Source organism: Rattus norvegicus, chromosome 4, assembly GCF_036323735.1.
Source record: "Rattus norvegicus strain BN/NHsdMcwi chromosome 4, GRCr8, whole genome shotgun sequence".
Taxonomy (NCBI): domain Eukaryota; kingdom Metazoa; phylum Chordata; class Mammalia; order Rodentia; family Muridae; genus Rattus; species Rattus norvegicus.
In genome coordinates, this window is record NC_086022.1 from 123,916,986 (window position 1) to 123,934,740 (window position 17,755).

General features: G+C 39.7%; 2 protein-coding genes and 1 pseudogene across 2 annotated transcripts; all 3 read left to right on the forward strand.

Moving 5' to 3' along the window:
- Positions 1-2,106: 2,106 nt before the first annotated feature.
- Vom1r97 (vomeronasal 1 receptor 97) lies at positions 2,107-4,278 on the forward strand. Its single transcript, NM_173297.3, has 2 exons — positions 2,107-2,150; positions 3,120-4,278. Exon 2 carries the CDS (start codon positions 3,151-3,153, stop codon positions 4,081-4,083), a length of 933 nt encoding a protein of 310 aa, NP_775419.2. The 5' UTR covers positions 2,107-2,150; positions 3,120-3,150; the 3' UTR covers positions 4,084-4,278.
- Vom1r-ps78 (vomeronasal 1 receptor pseudogene 78) lies at positions 10,451-11,278 on the forward strand (annotated as a pseudogene).
- On the forward strand, positions 16,211-17,155 carry Vom1r98 (vomeronasal 1 receptor 98). The gene has a single exon (NM_001008948.1). It carries the CDS (start codon positions 16,211-16,213, stop codon positions 17,153-17,155), a length of 945 nt encoding a protein of 314 aa, NP_001008948.1.
- Positions 17,156-17,755: the final 600 nt, after the last annotated feature.

Consider the following 17,755-nt stretch of genomic DNA (forward strand, 5'->3'; position numbering starts at 1 on the left):
GGAAACACAAACTATAAAATATTCTCACCAACTATCCTCCTCACCTTCGAATTATTAATTCTTTCCCAGTGCTTATGAATTCTAACATTTTCCCTATTACTTTATTTCATAATTCTTTGATTTGCAAACATTATAGTAAAATTATATGCATTACCCATTGCCCATGTCCCTCAAAACACTTCCAAATAACCCCCATGCTGTTTTTTTCCTTCATGGCTTCTCTTTGTAACATAACACTTATTCTTTTTTTTCTTTTTCTTTCTTTTTTTTATTAACTTGAGTATTTCTTATTTACATTTCGAGTGTTATTCCCTTTCCCGGTTTCCGGGCAAACATCCCCTAATCCCTCCCCCTCCCCTTCCTTATGGGTGTTCCCCTCCCAATCCTCCCCCCATTGCCGCCCTTCCCCCAACAGTCTACTTCACTGGGGGTTCAGTCTTAGCAGGACCCAGGGCTTCCCCTTCCACTGGTGCTCTTACTAGGATATTCATTGCTACCTATGAGGTCAGAGTCCAGGGTCAGTCCATGTATAGTCTTTAGGTAGTGGCTTAGTCCCTGGAAGCTCTGGTTGCTTGGCATTGTTGTTCATAAGGGGTCTCGAGCTCCTTCAAGCTCTTCGAGTTCTTTCTCTGATTCCTTCAATGGGGGTCCCGTTCTCAGTTCAGTGATTTGCTGCTGGCATTCGCCTCTGTATTTGCTGTATTCTGGCTGTATCTCTCAGGAGCGATCTACATCCGGCTCCTGTCGATAACACTTATTCTTAAATGCGCAACTACAACATGCTCAGTTTGAGTACTGCTCCTTGTATATGTGTTTTCCATGCCAAATTTGGTTTTGGACATCCAATTAGTGTGTTCTCCCCTGGAGGAAATGATTCCTCCTGTCCTTATTTTTCCTTAGCTGTATGCAGTTCTTTGTGTAGGGTGAGTAGTGGGCTTTTGTAGGATGATGTCGTACAGGTTAAGGCAGGTACAAGATAGAATGAGACCTGTCATTGGACAAGAAGGAAGGATGGGCAGGAGAAAAGTTTTAGAGAGAGAAGGGAACTGGAGAGAGAGAGAGAGGGGGGGGGGAGAGGGAGAGGGAGAAGGAGAGGGAGAGGGAGAGAGGGAGAGGGAGAGGGAGAGGGAGAGAGGAGAGAAGTGGCTGGGAGAACATCCTTTCTGCACCTTTACAGGTTGCTATGAGTATTCTTAAGGGATGGCTGTGTACAGGGCTTTGCATGTCTAGGTGGGAAATTATATCTTATCAATTAGATTGAAGGTTATTGTTTTGTGTGTTCTTTCATGTGGTGATTTGAATTCAAGAGAGTATGTGGTGTCTGGAGACACTAGGCCGACAAGAAATTGGAATGTATATTTTTGGCATGGTGGCAACCTGCCTTGGGAAGTAGATGGGTAGAGAGATAGTTGCCAGGCTCAGAGAGAAGCCATTGACAGTGTGATATGGGATAGAGCAAAGTGGGTGAGAGGCTTTGCTGACTGAGATGAAGATATCTACCAAATATCATGGGGCAGTACAGTGCTGGACTTATTGTGGGATAAAAGACAGCATTTTTTATTTTAATTTTGTGACAACAGGCTTTCCTGTACTTTCACATGTCTCATTGTTCTCCTTGCTTAGCTCATGTTTAGGTGGGTGCAACTCCTTAACAATGCAAGGAGATACAATCTCACAGCAAACTCCCTGATGGCCCAATCAAGCTTATTCTTCAAGAATGGCTGGATAATTTTCACTTAATCATGACCGTAGAATGGGATGGCCCTAAGACTATTATAGTTGTAGTTTTATTTAACACCCCAATTTCACATGTCAAAAGTAAAAAGTAAAAGAATGTTGACAGTGATATTTGACTCTTGGCGTCTTTTCTCAGAGGCATCATGACAAAATATTAAAGTCATTGGGTGGATGCAGATTCATTTTGAATTCAGAGGAAAGACCAAAATTTCACACTGTTTGGAAAGTGAACCTGACTCCATCATTCTACAATTTTGGACATTTTTGTCTTTTCTTTTTCAGGTAGGGAAACCACTGATCAGTCAATAACAGAGCTTAATTGACTAAGTCCACATGACAAGAACTTGTATGACAAAACCATCAGCTGAAATGTCTATAGAGCTCGTTCTGTGTGAGAAACAGTTCCATATTTGGTGGGTATGTATACAGCATGCTCTTTCACACCTAGGGTCCTCTGACATAGGTACAGATCTGACTATCCGTATGTTCTAGAGGAGGTGACTGAAGCACTGAGTGCTTAAGGTCACGTCCATGGAAATGGCAGTGGGTAGAGTTTGATTCAGAGTCCAAATTGATAATCATTTGTTCTAGAGGTTTATTGAGAATATTTGGCCTTGCTGGACAGTGTTGGCATATGACTGATCCAATGACTTACAAGTTAGAAGGTGGAAGATCTCAGATAGAGGCCAACTTGGTCTACAGAGTGTGTTCTAGGACAGCCAGGAATACACAGAAAAAGACAGTATTGAAAAACAGAGAGGGAGAGAAGGAAGAAATCAGAGGGTGGAGGAAAGGGGGTATAGGGAAGGAAAGCACACACACACACAAACACAGAGAGAGACAGAGACAGAGAGAGACAGAGACACAGAGAGAGACACATACAGAAAGAGGATGATTTTTTTTCTGTTTTCTGGTGCTAAAAGAGCAGAATAAAGCAGACACAGAGAAAATGACCCTCTGCACATGGAATTTGTGGGCACACATTCCTCCAGGGGGGCACATTTCAAGTTTGGTGCATTTCTCCATTCCAATACACCAGATATATAAAGCTATTGTTTATATGACCATCAATTGAGATGCAGCTCTTGGCCCAGAACTACTACACCTAGGGACCATGAGCAGAAATGCTACTTAGACCTCATGGAATTGTTTAATGTACAAGAATTTTTATATTCTGCAGTAACACCACAATGTTATGCACAATTCATCCTTGATTGGAAAGCATTAGGACAGTGGGGATGGCTGTGAGGTGGTGTGAGCTGGAGATGAGTTTGGTGATGTGGAATCAGGATGAGGTGACAACTTGTTGCCAGCTCAGTGTTGGTTGGCATTTGTGAACAAGGCCATAATTTGTAATGAAGTGTTTTCTCTTTTCTCCTGAGGTTGTTGCTATTTGATTCCTACCAAGATCAAATGAATAAAGACAACATACTCCACACTGACACTAACATAAAAATCACCTTGTTCTCTGAAGTGAGCATTGGGATCTCAGCTAATAGTGCCCTGTTTTTTTCCCACCTCTTCATGCTCTTTGAAAAGAACAGATCTAAGCCCATTGATCTCTACATTGCTTTCTTATCCTTAACCCAACTAATGCTGCTTATAACTATTGGACTTATAGCTGCAGACATGTTTATGTCTCGGGGGAGATGGGATTCTACCACATGCCAGTCCCTTATCTATTTGCACAGGCTTTTGAGGGGTTTTACCCTTTGTGCTACCTGTCTGCTGAATGTCCTTTGGACCATCACTCTCAGTCCTAGAAGCTCCTGTTTAACAACATTTAAACATAAATCTCCCCATCACATCTCAGGTGCCTTTCTTTTCTTCTGTGTTCTCTATATATCTTTTGGCAGTCACCTCTTTTTATCAACAATTGCTACCCCCAATTTGACTTCAGATAATTTTATGTATGTTACTCAATCCTGTTCATTTCTACCCATGAGTTACTCCAGAACAAGCATGTTTTCCACACCAATGGCCATCAGGGAAGCCCTTCTTATTGGTCTCATTGGCCTGTCCAGTGGGTACATGGTTGCTTTCCTATGGAGACACAAGAATCAGGCCCGGCATCTTCACAGCACCAGCCTTTCTTCAAAAGTGTCCCCAGAGCAAAGGGCCACCAGGACCATCATGATTCTCATGAGCTTCTTTGTGGTTCTCTACATTTTGGAAAATGTTGTCTTCTACTCTAGGATGACATTCAAGGATGGGTCAATGTTCTACTGTGTCCAAATTATTGTGTCCCATAGCTATGCCACCATCAGCCCTTTTGTGTTTATTTGCACAGAAAAGCGTATAATTAAACTTTGGGGGTCAATGTCTAGCAGAATAGTAAGTATTTGATTACTCAGTGATGGATATGGTCCCTTAATATAATCCAATATGTTGTCATAATAGCTATGGATCATGACATATTGGGAACATTCTGTGTCTTAAATTTATATATAAAATTTTCTTTTTTTGTGTTTAATCTGTTTCCTTTGTGTGTGGATGATAAGTATATAAAGGAAAATTAAACAGCGTGTCCCCTCAGATATCACATGATGTTTATATTGTTTTAATGTGTTTTCAGAGGAGATCTGTGAGAAGGCTCTCATTTGACCTGGGTTACATCACTGCTTTTAAGATCATAAGGATCAATTTTATGTTTTAACATAGTCTATCTATCTGTCTGTCTATTGTCTGTCTGTTTCTCTCTCTCCCTCCCTCTCTCCCTCCCTCCCCTTCTCTCTCTCTCTCTCTCTCTGTGTGTGTGTGTGTGTGTGTGTGTGTGTGTGTGTGTATATATATATATATATGTGTGTGTGTGTGTGTGTGTGTGTGTGTGTGTGTGTGTACTTGAATACAGGTTTTCATGGAGGCCAGCACTGTCAGGTACTCTGATGCTAGACCTATAGACACTTGTGGCCCATCCAGTGTGGGTGTTGGTAATTGAACTTGAGTCTTCTATGGATCAGGATATCAACTGCTGAGCTGTCTCTCTGGCACAATCCATGACTTTAACTATGTGATATCTATGACATTTCTAATTATTCAGTTGCAACAGTTTTTTATATTTGTCAAAATACATAAGGAAACATTGTTTTGAGAGTCAATTATCACATGATCCAGAAAACAGACACGTATGGAGCTGAAACTATATGCAGAAAATGATAGTTTTTTTTCCTCAATGATGCTCAGATAACCAGATTTAAAATAGTGAAAGGTAGCAATAGCTACTGTTTGGCAGTGCCAGAGTGTGGGATCAGATCAGTCTTCCCATATTGAGAAAGGTTAGTCTTAGTCCACCGGGAATACATTGAACATGTACCCTGTCATAGAGACATAATCACATAAATTACAAAGGACAGACTTTAGAGGAGTCAAACTGACAGAGATGGTGAACAGAGTAAAGTACATGGGATCAAACAAAACAAACTTAAATATTAAATTAGTCAGAAATAATTTCTTTGCTGTAGTATCAGCAAATATCATGAAAACTGTGGGATTATAGCATGTTTGCATACCTGAAATTATACCAATACCTCTCCAAAGCACACTTTGTGCAGGGGAACACAAACTTACTTTAAATAGCTGAACAGTATCAGAGAGCCACACAATTCACAACTCTGAACATTCCTAGAGGCATACTTCACACAGTAAAACTGTTTTATGTCACTCAATGTGAGGAAATGTCACCTACATATACCCCACCACACCTAGAATCCAGCAATTTCAGTGCTGACACATATAATCTAAAGAAATAACTGGAAACTGATGGGAGGAAAGAGAAAGATTGGGGGAGCTCTTTTGTGTGTTGTCTTCACTTTGAATGAACCCTCAAATAGGCTGTGTGTCAACAATTGAATGGTATTTAACTAGATGATATGAGAGAACCCTTATAATATCAAGAATGGAGGATAAAGATTAAACAACACAACTGTAAGTTGTAGAAAATATGTGAGCAGCATTGGGCCTGTTGACTCAAGTCTGTAATCCTGAGGTTGACACAGCAGGAGAGCATGTTAAAGGTCAGCATGAGCTACAGAAGTGAGTCTACATTTCCATACCACAGCCACAAAACAAACATAAAAATAAGAATAACAATGTTTTTAAAAATCCCAAAATAGGCTGGTTGTTGGTGGCACATTTATTTAATCCTAGCACTCAGGAGGAAGAAGCATGTGAATATCTGAGTTGGTGGCCAGCCTGGCATGCAGATTGAATTCCAGGCAGCTAGGCTACACAGAAAAACATTTTCTCAGAAACTAAATGTATATACATATATACACACACATAACACACACACACACACACACACACACACACACACACACACACACAGAGACACATCAAAACCAAAAATTCCCCCCAAAACACATGGAAATTATGCACAGGAAAGTACTGGGTGAATGGCATAAAACCCACAGTGAAATGCCACAATCATGCATCAGAACCCTACAGATGCTGACTGTCAGAGCAAATGGCAAACACTCGGAATTTTGGGGCCAAGGGGAGATTCCACAGTCCCTCATCCTAACGCAAAGAAACTAAAAAATATAAAATGGGTAAAGATCCATTTGACATTAAGAATTAGCAAATTAGTTATTTTGGCTAACTATGTGATGGACCCTTTCATTCCTTTGATAGAAGTGTCAGGGGAATTTATGAGAATATTTAAACCCAGTTCCCCATACCTCTGTTGTGCTGTTGTCTAGGATGAAATACAGTAAAATCAAGAAGCAGGTATAATTTTCCAGCAGGGATGCCCTCTTTGTGGGCCTCTAGTAGACAGATTTCTATCATATACAGACATTAAAATCACAGTCTGCAGAGATGTGTTAAAGGCACCAGTAACACAAGAGTGTTCAGATCTCCACAAGCATAGCATACAGCTCTGCCATATCCATCTCGGTAAGTGCCCTGCAACTAAGTGCAGGATCACAAGATTTTCAGGTCCCAGGAAGGCTGTGGAAGGAAGAACTTGGGGGCTGCATGAAGGTTTTCAGCATCTGCAGAGGAGACACTGAGCTCTGATCGCCCCTCAGCCTAGGGGACTGTGTTTTGCAGAATGAGGGGATTTTATTATAAGATTTATTTCTGTGATGTAGAACCTCCAAATTGTATTACATTAATTTTATGCCAGCATTTCTTTTCTAATTTAATGACTCGCAGTGTATGCATTTTGTTACATATGTGTACTTTTACAAACATATCAGAGAATTGATGCTTTCATTTCAAATATTAATTACAAATGACCTTTGCATCTGTGATTGTTGTATGACAAATACAAGTATTATAAGTGAGTTCTGTATTTTTAGTAATTAAAATAATTTCTGGATCTTTAGAGGTGAGTCCCACCTTCAATCTCATATTTTAAAGGGTACCATCTCACTGCTTCAAAGTATAAACCAGTATTTCCTCATTACATCGTTGTCTCCCTATTCACTCTAAGTGGTTACAAACTGGTGCTGTTAGTATTTGACCCATACTGTATAAGTTAAGAAATGTCAGCAGAGTGACCATGAGGATGAGGAGGCAGGAAACTAACCACTGAACACACAGTGGATGTGGTGTCCTCCTTGGGCCCTGAGGCACCAGGAATCGATAAGTTACAGAGCTTGGAAAAAACAATCTCTGTATTCTATTAATGGAAATAAATATCCCTTCAATTCTTCTACTTCTGCGTGACCTCCCTACCTTGCAGGAGCTCTTGAGGCATGCTGTCTCATTCCTGTCCTTTACTCTGTTTTTGACTTTCATATTTTTTCAAAATGCACCATTTTTTTTAAAAAGGAAAGTTTCATTTTAAAAATTTATTTATTCACTTTACATCCTAATATCAGCCCCCTCTCCTCTCAGTACCCCTCACACAAGTCCTCCCTCCATATCCCTTTCCTCTTCTCTTTTGACAAGGGGAGCCCACTTTGGGTATCATTTCCTCCATCCTGGTACATCAACAAGTACCTGAAGGACTAAGCATATCTTCTCCCACTGAGTCCAGATAAGGAGGTACAGTTAGGGGAATAGGGTTCACAGACAAGCAACAGATTAAAGGACAGCCCCCACTCTAGTTGTCCGAGATCCTGCATGAAGACCAAGCTGCATATCTGCTCAATATTTGCTGGTGGCTTAGATCCAGCCCATGCTGGTTTCATTGGCTGGTGGTTGAATCTCTAGGAGTATGAACATACTCACAGTAGTTGATTCTGTTTTTCCTGTGGTGTCCCTGTCCTGTTCAGTTGCCTCAATCCTCCAACCAACTCTTTCATTAGACTTCTCTAATTCCGTCCAATATCTGGCTGTGGGTCTCTGCATCTCTTTCCATTGGCTACTGGAAAGTCCAACCTGTGCTTGCTCTTTGGTTGGTGGTTTAAACTCTGGGAGCAATCTAGGATCCAGTCTACTTGATTCTGTTGGTTTTCAGGTACATTGGAGCCTCTCAGATAACAGTTATGCTAGGCTTCTCTCTACAAGCATAACAGAGTACTATTAATAGTGTCAAGGATTGCTTCTTACCCATGGTGTGGGTCTCAAGTAGAGCCAGTTATCGGTAGGCTCCTTCTCTGGTTTATATGTGTTCATTTACATCTTGTAGGTAGGACACATTATGGGTAGAAGGTTTTGAAGGTGGGTTGGTGACCTTACCCCTCCACTGGGAGTTCTTCCCAGCCACAGGCAATGGCCACATATGGATTCATATCCTCAGCTGTTAAGGAGTCTCAGCTACAAATGCCCCCAGAGATGTGTGAAACCCCCCCATCCCAAGTCTCTGGCATGTTCTAGGATTGCTCACATGGCTGATTTCCATTCTCTCTCCCTCCCTCTCCTCTCCCTATACCTGATACCTCCCCATGCCCTCTCCCAGCCATTTTCCTCTCTCCATCCACCTCCAATATCTATTTTATTCCCCTCATGAGAAAGATTCAACCTACCTCTCTTGGACCTTCCTTGTTATTTGGCTCCTTTGGGTTTGCTGTTTATTCTGTGGTTATCTTCTATTTTATGGCTAATATACACTTGGAAGTGAGTACATACCAAGCATGTGCTTTTGGTCTAGGTTACTTCATTCATGATGATATTTTCTAGTTCTGTCCTTTTGCCTGCAAAATGCATGATGTCCTGTTTTTAATAGCTGAGTAATATTACATTGTGTAAATGAACCACATTTTCTTTTTCTGTTCTTCTGTTGAGGGACATCTAGGTGGTTTTCAGTTTCTGTCTTTTGTAAGTAAAGTTGCTCTGAACATCGTTGTACAAGTATCTTTGTGGGATGATGGAGCATCTTTTAGGTATGTGCTCAGAAGAGATATAGCTGGGTCTTGAGGTAGAGCTATTATCAGTTTTCTAGGAAACCACCAAATTGATGTCCAAAGTGGTTGTCCAAGTTTTTACTCTCAGCAGCAATGAAAAAGTGTTCCCCTTGCTTTGCATCCTTGCCAGTATGTGCTATCTCTGTAGTTTATGATCTTAGCCATTATGAGGGATTCAAGAAAGAACCTAAGAGTTGTTATGATTTTCATTTCCCTGGTGACTGAGGACTTTAAACATTTCATTAAGTGGTTATCAACCTGAGATTCCTCAGTTTGAAATTCTCTGTTTAGATCTATATTCCATTTTAAAATTGGGTTATTTGGCTTGTTGGTTTATTTGACTTGGTGTTTAACTTCTTGAGTTCTTTGTCACATTGAATATTAGCCCTCTGTCAGGTGTAGGGTTGGTGAAGATCCTTTCCTAATTTGTGGCCTCCTGATTTGTCCATATGACAGTGTCTTTTGACTGATAGGAGCTTTTCAGTTTTATGAGGTCTCATTTATTAATTATTCCCTAATCCATTGTGTTCTGTTCAGAAAATTGTCTCTTGTACCAGTGAGGTCAGGGTTATTCCCCACTTTCTGTTCTATTCGTTTAATATATCTTGTTTTACATTAAGGTCTTTGATCTACTTGGATAGGAGTTTTGGGAAGGGTCATAAATATGGATCTAACTTCATTCTTCTACATGCAAATATCAAGTTAGCCCTGCATCATTTTCTAAGATACTATTATTTTTGGTTCTTTATCAAAACTCAATTGTCCATAGGTCTGTGGGTTTATTTCTGGGACTTTGATTTGATTCAGTTGACCAAGCAGTCTGTCTGTAGCATTGCCATGAAGGTTTTTTGTTTTAGGAGTCAATTTTTAGAGATCACAGTTCTCAATATTTCAATATAATGTTATTAAGAATATTTGTTAGTAGAGTTAAAGAATAAAGAGGACACTGCAGATGAAGGCAAGCACAGGTCCAAGAGATGCTGTACAAGGGCAGTAGGAAAAGGAATATGTTCTGAGATACACAGTAGCTTCTACTTTCTTTCTTTCTCTCTCTCTGTCTCTCTCTGTCTCTCTCTCTCTCTCTCTCTCTCTCTCTCTTTCTTTTGTAGCTGTTACTTTATAAGAATGCTCATGTACAAAGAAGCCTGACAGTTGGGCAGACAGTCCTCTAAATTTGCAAATCCTTAGGACAGTGAGGACAGAGGGATGGTTTCTGAGATTGGAGATCAGATGATGTTGTGGTTTAAGTGAGTTCTGAACTGATATATTTTCCCAAGATGATAGCATGGTTAAGATTCACAATGAAGGCTGTATGTAGGACGAAGGTTATCTTTTTTTTTTTTTCATCCTGCGAGATTTGTTCAATGCCTCTTTGCCACCTAAGATAGGTCATAAGCACAAGCTCAATCCTTTTTTGAGACATCAGAAACACTTTCTTTTCTGAAATATAATTAAGATCTCAGGCAACAGTGTTGTTCTCTTTCTCTATATCCTTGTGTTCAGTGGTGGGCATAAGGCCAGGCGTGTTGACCTGTTCATTGGCTTACTGATCCAAATCTACCTACAGTTGTTGCTGGTGGTTGGATTCATGGGTACAGATATGCTTTGGTAATGATGGGATGACATCACATGTAAATCACCTATCATCTTATTCAGTTTTTGAGCAATCTCTCCATTTGTACTGTCCTCCAAGCTTCATTCCCAGTTCCAGACTCTTCTGATGAGGAAAATTTAAAAGTACCTCATTCACGTATGACATATTATGGTCCTACTTTGTCCCATCTTCCTTATATTGATCCATTTCCAGTAATCTTTTCATCTCCCTGTTGTTACTCCTAATGTGATGTCAGACCATCTACTATATGTAACTGAGTACTGGTCTTTTGTACCATTTCCCTATGCAATACATATTATTCACATTGTTCATCTTCAGGGACATATTCTTGGTTGGTGTCATTGTCCTCTTCAACAGGTACATGCTATCTCTCTTGTCCAGGCACAGGATTCAGACCTAGCATCTTCACAGAACCAGCCTCCTCCAAAAGCTTCCCTAGAGCAAAGGGTCCCCTGGACCATTCCGATTCTCATGAGCTTCTATGTGCTGATGTCTATGTTGAACTGGTTTAATCTCCTGCTCAAGACATCTGTTTAAAGACATTCCAGTATTCTCCTTTACCTGGATTCTTGTTAGCCACAGCTATGTCATGATCAGTCCCTCTGTGTTCATTAGCACAGAAAAGTTATAAATGATCCTCAAGGTCAATGCCTAAGAGGACAATGACTATTTTATTATTCAGTGATGGCAAAGTGTCATTAGGATGAGACCATATTGGCATCCGGACCATGCATCATTTGTGGCTACTTTATGCATACATATTTCTACCACTCTTCTCCAACTCTTCAAACCCTCCAATTCTAGGAGGAGAGAGAGAAAGTTAGACAGGAAAGGGGACGTCAATATCATTAGACTACTTCTTGCTGATTAGGGGCATCAAGTTGATTGGTGGAAATTTTGTTCTTTGTCTTCCAGGATATCACCAAGCAGCAACCAGAAACATCAGAAGCAGGAGGAAGAGCAGCAGTCACATTCCCTTTTGGGGTGTTTGTATTTATATATTCTCTCAAGAGTCTCTGGAATTCCAAATGTCATTTATTTGGGAAAACTATCTGTGGTTGCCAAAATCATGCTCTGGTCAGAGCAAAATGGAAACATAGTCCATGGCTGTGGACAATCTGATGCAGCCCCATATCCCATAACTTGCATAAAACAAAAATATTCACATAGCATTTCTATTTATTTATTTATTTATTTATTTATTTATTTATTTATTTATTTTTATTTTATTTTTACACTCCAGATTTTATTCTTCTCCCAGTTCACCCTCCAACTACTCCACATCCCATATCTCTTCCTTGCCCTCCTATCATCCTCAAGAATGTACCCACCCACCAGACATTTAACATCCCTGGGGCCTCCAGTCTCTTGAGATTCTTGAGGGTTAGGTGAATCTTCTCAGTCTGGCCTGGGAGTCCTCTGCTGTGTATGTATTGGGGACCTCATATCAGCTGTATATGCTCTCTGGTTGGTGATCCAGTATCTGAGAGATCTCAGAGGTCCAGGTTAATTGATAGTGCTAGTCTTCCTACAGATTCGTCCTCCTTCTCAGCCTCCTCCAGCTTTTCCCTAATCCAACCAGAGGGGTCAGCAGCTTCTTTCTTGTGGCTATTGTGAAGGGAATTATGGGAGAACAAAGAGTCCTGCATTCCAGACGAGAGAAATCATAGTGAAGGAAACTGATCAGAATTAAGTCTAAGGAGTAAAAGGAGAACAGTTAGGGTTGTCTATTTGGTTTCAAACTTTCTGATCTGGCAGATGTGGCAAGGGATCTCAGATAAAGTTTTTGTTCAGCCATCCCAAGATAACTGTTGTTCAGGGCATGGTGACATAAAAGTAGAGATGATACTCTACTGGGATTTCCATACTCTTCAGGGGAACTTGCCACCTTGAACAGATTAGCTGTAGAGCTGCAATAAAGACTCCCTTCATCTAAGCCTGTGAAGGATCTCCTCAGGCAGAGTTTTTCCCTACTATGTCCATCTGGGTAAGTGCTCTACACAAAGTTCAGAATCAGAAGGTGGTCGTGACCCAGGCAGGATGAGGGAGGAGAAGCTGGGGGCTGCATGTAGATTTTCATCATCTGTAGAAGAGACCTTGAGCTCTGATGACCCCTCAGCAAAGGGACAATGTTTTGCACAGCAACAAAGGTATGTTCTTCTTAAGATGTTTAATTTTCTGATATAAAAACTCTTAAAATTTATTTTGGACTATTTCTTTCGACTTAACAACCCACATTAATTTGGTAAACCTACAGTTAACACTTGTCATGTATATTATTAAAAGCTTTAAAAGTTCTAAGTCTACTTTTTAATTAAATGTTTTCATTTCATATCTGTTATTTTCATAGATCAACAATTATTGACTAAGTCATCAAAATAACTATGAAGAAATCAATCCTTTGTTTCTAATAGCTGATAGAGGTCACTCTCCCATGACTACAGCATGTCTACTAATGTTTGATCATGGTTACTTCTCCCATTTATTTATTTAATTTCAAATATATTTTTAATTAAATAGGAATGTCACTTTTCTTCTCCATCTTCAACCCTGAAACTAACTGCACAAATGTGCCCCACTCAAATTCACTGACTTTTCCCTTAACATTTTTATGTACAAAATATGTAAGTGTATGTTTGCATAAATACATAAATGCATTTTTAGGTTGAGTTTAATATGGTCCTAGGGCTGATTGCTTTGTATTGGATAAGCAATAATGGTGCTCATGCTTGATATTTCTTCCTCTCCCAGGAGATTCTAGGAGCCTATCGTTTTTTGTATAGGGAAAAATTTCCACTTCCATTATTATCATGTCTGTTGGTGTTGCCATTGTTCCAGTCTTGCTTTTGCCACCAATTTCAGAAGAGACTATCTCTTTATCAACTTCCTAGAATCTGGCTCCTTAAATCTTTCTGGTTTGTCTTCATAGATGTTCTCTGAGTCATACCTGCAGGAACTGTGATGTAGACTTATTCATTGTGGGTAGGATCCCCCACAATATGTATATATCTCTGCATTGTGTGGTTGTGCTTTCTGTGATAGTCTCCATATGCTGTGAGGAGAGGCTTCTATGTGGAGGGATGGTAGCATTGCTTATCTCTAGGGATAATACCTAGAATATATTTAGGAATTATGTTGGTTTACCAAAGTGATGGTTGTAAATTCTTTTCTTAGGTCATTTTCATTATTGGTCCCTGGAAGTTGGCTATCTTTCTAGAACCAGACATGATTCCCCTCTTGTTGAGGGCATTGGGTTCTCCATCATATCAGACAGCTGTTGGGTACCACCAAGGGTAAGTGCTTCTATTACACTTGCTTTATTGCAGGCTTGCTTTGCTCTTCTTTGTTGTTGTTCAGAATGGTTGCAGTCTGACAGGACTACTGATTCTGTCCCTCCTTAGACAGGTTGTAGAAGAGTTTCTGTGCCAAGGAAGCTAGACCACAGCAAGGAGGCTTTCAAGTCACATTTAGTCAAATAATCCTCATCATATGTTGGTAAGTATGTGGCATCTTCAGGACCTATAATCTCTGAGAGGCAACCATGGCTCCATTAGTAGTCTATATCATTTTGAGAATTACTGAACTACCCTGAGCATATTTCCACAGAAGGTTTCTTGTGCTTGCTCCAAAGTTTTGTTATTCTTCAGTTCTTGTGGGAGCATTGTCACTCAAACTGACACAGACTTCAATTTTCCAATGCACTTTCAGAAGTCACAGATTGGCAATGTGAGCCCTTGGCCTTGCTCACCTTGGTAGATGTCACTTGAGGGAGCTATGATGATGTAATTACAGGAGAGTGATATTAAATGAATTTTGAACAAGAACCCAAAGCCCAGAAATACAAAAGGGCCTTTTCTCTCTCTTACTTACTCAATAAAAATAAACCTTCCAGTTTCACACATATGAAAATGCTTGATCTCCTTTTGTTTTGTGTTAAATGTGATGTAATTGAGCCTCGTCCCATCTTCCTCTTTATATTTAGTTTTCAGATTCTTATCAAACCAAGGTTTTTAATGAAAGTTGGTAAGGAGATGAATGTGAAACCACAACTTGTCTTGCTTTGACTCATAGTTGGCAGATTCAAAAGCTCATTCTACAAAGGACAACTGCACATGACAATAAAGGACCTACCAATGTCCACTCGTGAATGCTTTTTATTCTCAAACCAAATTCAGACATTAGGAAATTGTTCTGTCATGCTTCAGCTCCTGCTCAACCTACAGAAAGTGTTACCAAGAGCACCATGCCTCTGAGGTCCCTAAAACACTGAATAATCAGTGAACACAAAGTTTCCACTCTCTGCTACAAACACAAATACCCAACTTCTTGAATAAACACTAGTTAGGTTCAATTAATACCTTCCCCTGTGTTCTACTCACTGAGTTAAATTTTATTTCAATTTCTTTAACAATAGAAAATGTACCAATCTCTTTTTGTTTTATGTGGAACAATTCAGGATCAAATGTAACTGTAGACATTACATACTCTATTCTTGCTTGTTGTCCCTGCCAGTGTCTGGTGACTGGGCTCTTCTGGCAGACTCTGGTTGGTTTGATTTTCTAGAGATAGTAACACAACTGTGATATGGCATTTCAAAGGTATATTCAAAGAAAAGACCAGGACTCTCAGGATATGGACTGTTCCACCATTATACTGTTTAGTAATTTTGATCTTCTCTGTTTCAACTGAATGATGTTAAAAGAACTGTGTTAATTTTCCCAACTCAGGGCAGAGAAACACATGAGAAAAAGACAAGTGGCTGACATGTCCATGGAGATCATGACATAGAAGAAATATGTTCACATTTGGTGTGTATACCTCATCTTCTTTTACTCCTATGCTTTCTCCCCACTGGTATATCATGGTCCACATATTTAATAGAATGTGACTCCAGTCCAGCCTCAGAGTGCTGAGGTGTGTGTGTGTGTGTGTGTGTGTGTGTGTGTGTTTGTGCAATATGACTATGGGTACAACCTTAATCAGCATGAATCCTAAGTTCACTTACCTGCATTTTAGGTGGAACTATGATGAGAATATTTTGTCAGGCAATTAATGGAAAGGTAAAGAGAATGACTAAAAGAAATAACTCTGTGAGTGTCTAATGCATGGGAACTCATTCTCAGAAAAGCTTCATTTCATTTGATGACATTTCCCACTTCAGATTATCAGAAAATAGAGAACTATTACATGCTTGGCAACCAAGATGATACAAATCAAAACCACATTAGGCATTACCCAGATAAATAGACATAAGAGATAATAGAAAAGTAAATATTTTCTATAATGTATGGAACTTGACTGTAGAGCAAAACTTACACTCTGATAGCGTTTCATAATTAAAATTTTAAGCTATCCACAGTTGGACAGGTTAGACAATGTGTGAGAGTAGGGATGGATTCTGAATGATGTAAAAAAGAGCTGAATTTCTAGACAGTAGCAGATAAATTGGGATACATCTGTACACATTCAGGGTAATGTTCCTTTCCTGGAGGTAGAAGGCAATATGTAACAAATTACTTGCTTCCTCTTCAGAGAGCTACTATGTGCTTCTACCCATATTAATATGAATAAAGACACTACAATGTACTGTAGTGCTTACATCAGAGATGTCTTCTTCTGTGAGATAGGCGTCGGGATTTCAGCCAACAGCTGCCTTCTCCTCTTCCATATCTTCATGTTCATTCGTGGGCACAGGCCCAGACTCACTGACTTGCCCATTGGCCTCATGGCCCTAATACACCTACTGATGCTGCTACTTGCAGCATATATAGCCAAAGACTTTTTTATGTCTTCAGGATGGGATGATATCACATGTAAACTATTCATTTTCTTGCACAGGTTTTTCAGGAGCCTCTCTGTTTGTGCCACCTGTATGTTGAGTGTCTTCCAGACAATCATCCTTTGCCCTCAAAGCTCTCACTTAGCAAAGTTCAAACCCAATTCCCCATATCATCTCTCATGTTTCTTTATTTTCATGAGCATCTTCTATACATCCATCAGCAGCCATATCTTAATAGCAGCTATTGCCACACAAAATCTCACCTCGGTTAATCTTATATATATCACGAAATCTTGCTCTTTTCTACCCATGAGTTCCTCAATGCAACGCACCTTCTCCACACTGCTGGCTTTCAGGAATGCCTTCCTTATTGGTCTCATGGGCCTCTCAACTTGCTACATGGCGACTCTCTTATGTAGGCATAAGACTCGGTCCCAGCGGCTTCAGAACTCAAAACTTTCTCCAAAGGCAACTCCAGAGCAGAGAGCCATCTGGACCCTTCTAATGTTTATGAGCTTCTTCCTGGTTATGTCAACTTTTGACAGTATCATCTCATACTCCAGAACTATATTCCAGGGAAACCCATCTCTCTATTGTGCCCAGATTCTTGTAGCTCATAGCTATGCTGTAGTCAGTCCTATGCTGGTTCTTAGTAATGAAAATCGTCTAACTAACCCGTTGATATCCATGTATGAGAGGATAGTGAGATTGGATTTTCTGTGCTGGTAAGATTCCTCAGGATGTGCAATAATATACTGGCTCAGAGCTATGAATCATGGCAGTATGTGCATGTTTTGAGGTTAAACGAAAATGTGGATTTGTGCCTTTTTTTAAACTTGTGCAACTTTCTATAATGTATGGATGTCAGATTTATATTCTAAAAATTTCAGCCACATACTGAATGATTGCAAAGTTTTTTCTCTTAACTCTTTTTGGGAGAAACTGGCAAGATGATCTCCCCTATGTAATCTTGATCCCCTTCACTTCTCCAAATCTGTACTGGATAATGACATTTCTCAATATTTGAACTGTCCCATTATTATCATTTTTTCACAATTAGAAAAACTATGTATTATGACATGATACAGAAGACATACACGTCTGAACACACATATCCATTATTTTTAGGAATAAAAATTATTTATACTAAAATGGGTATGAAAAAATTTTAACATCCCAAGAACAAACAAAGAGCTAGAACTGTCTGAATACAAGAACACTGCTGTAGCCTCTATCTGATCCAACTATTAGTCATTATTTCAGAATGGATGAGAGTTTAGCACATGAACCATTGCTAATGAGACCTGAAGCTATTCTGATAAGAAATTT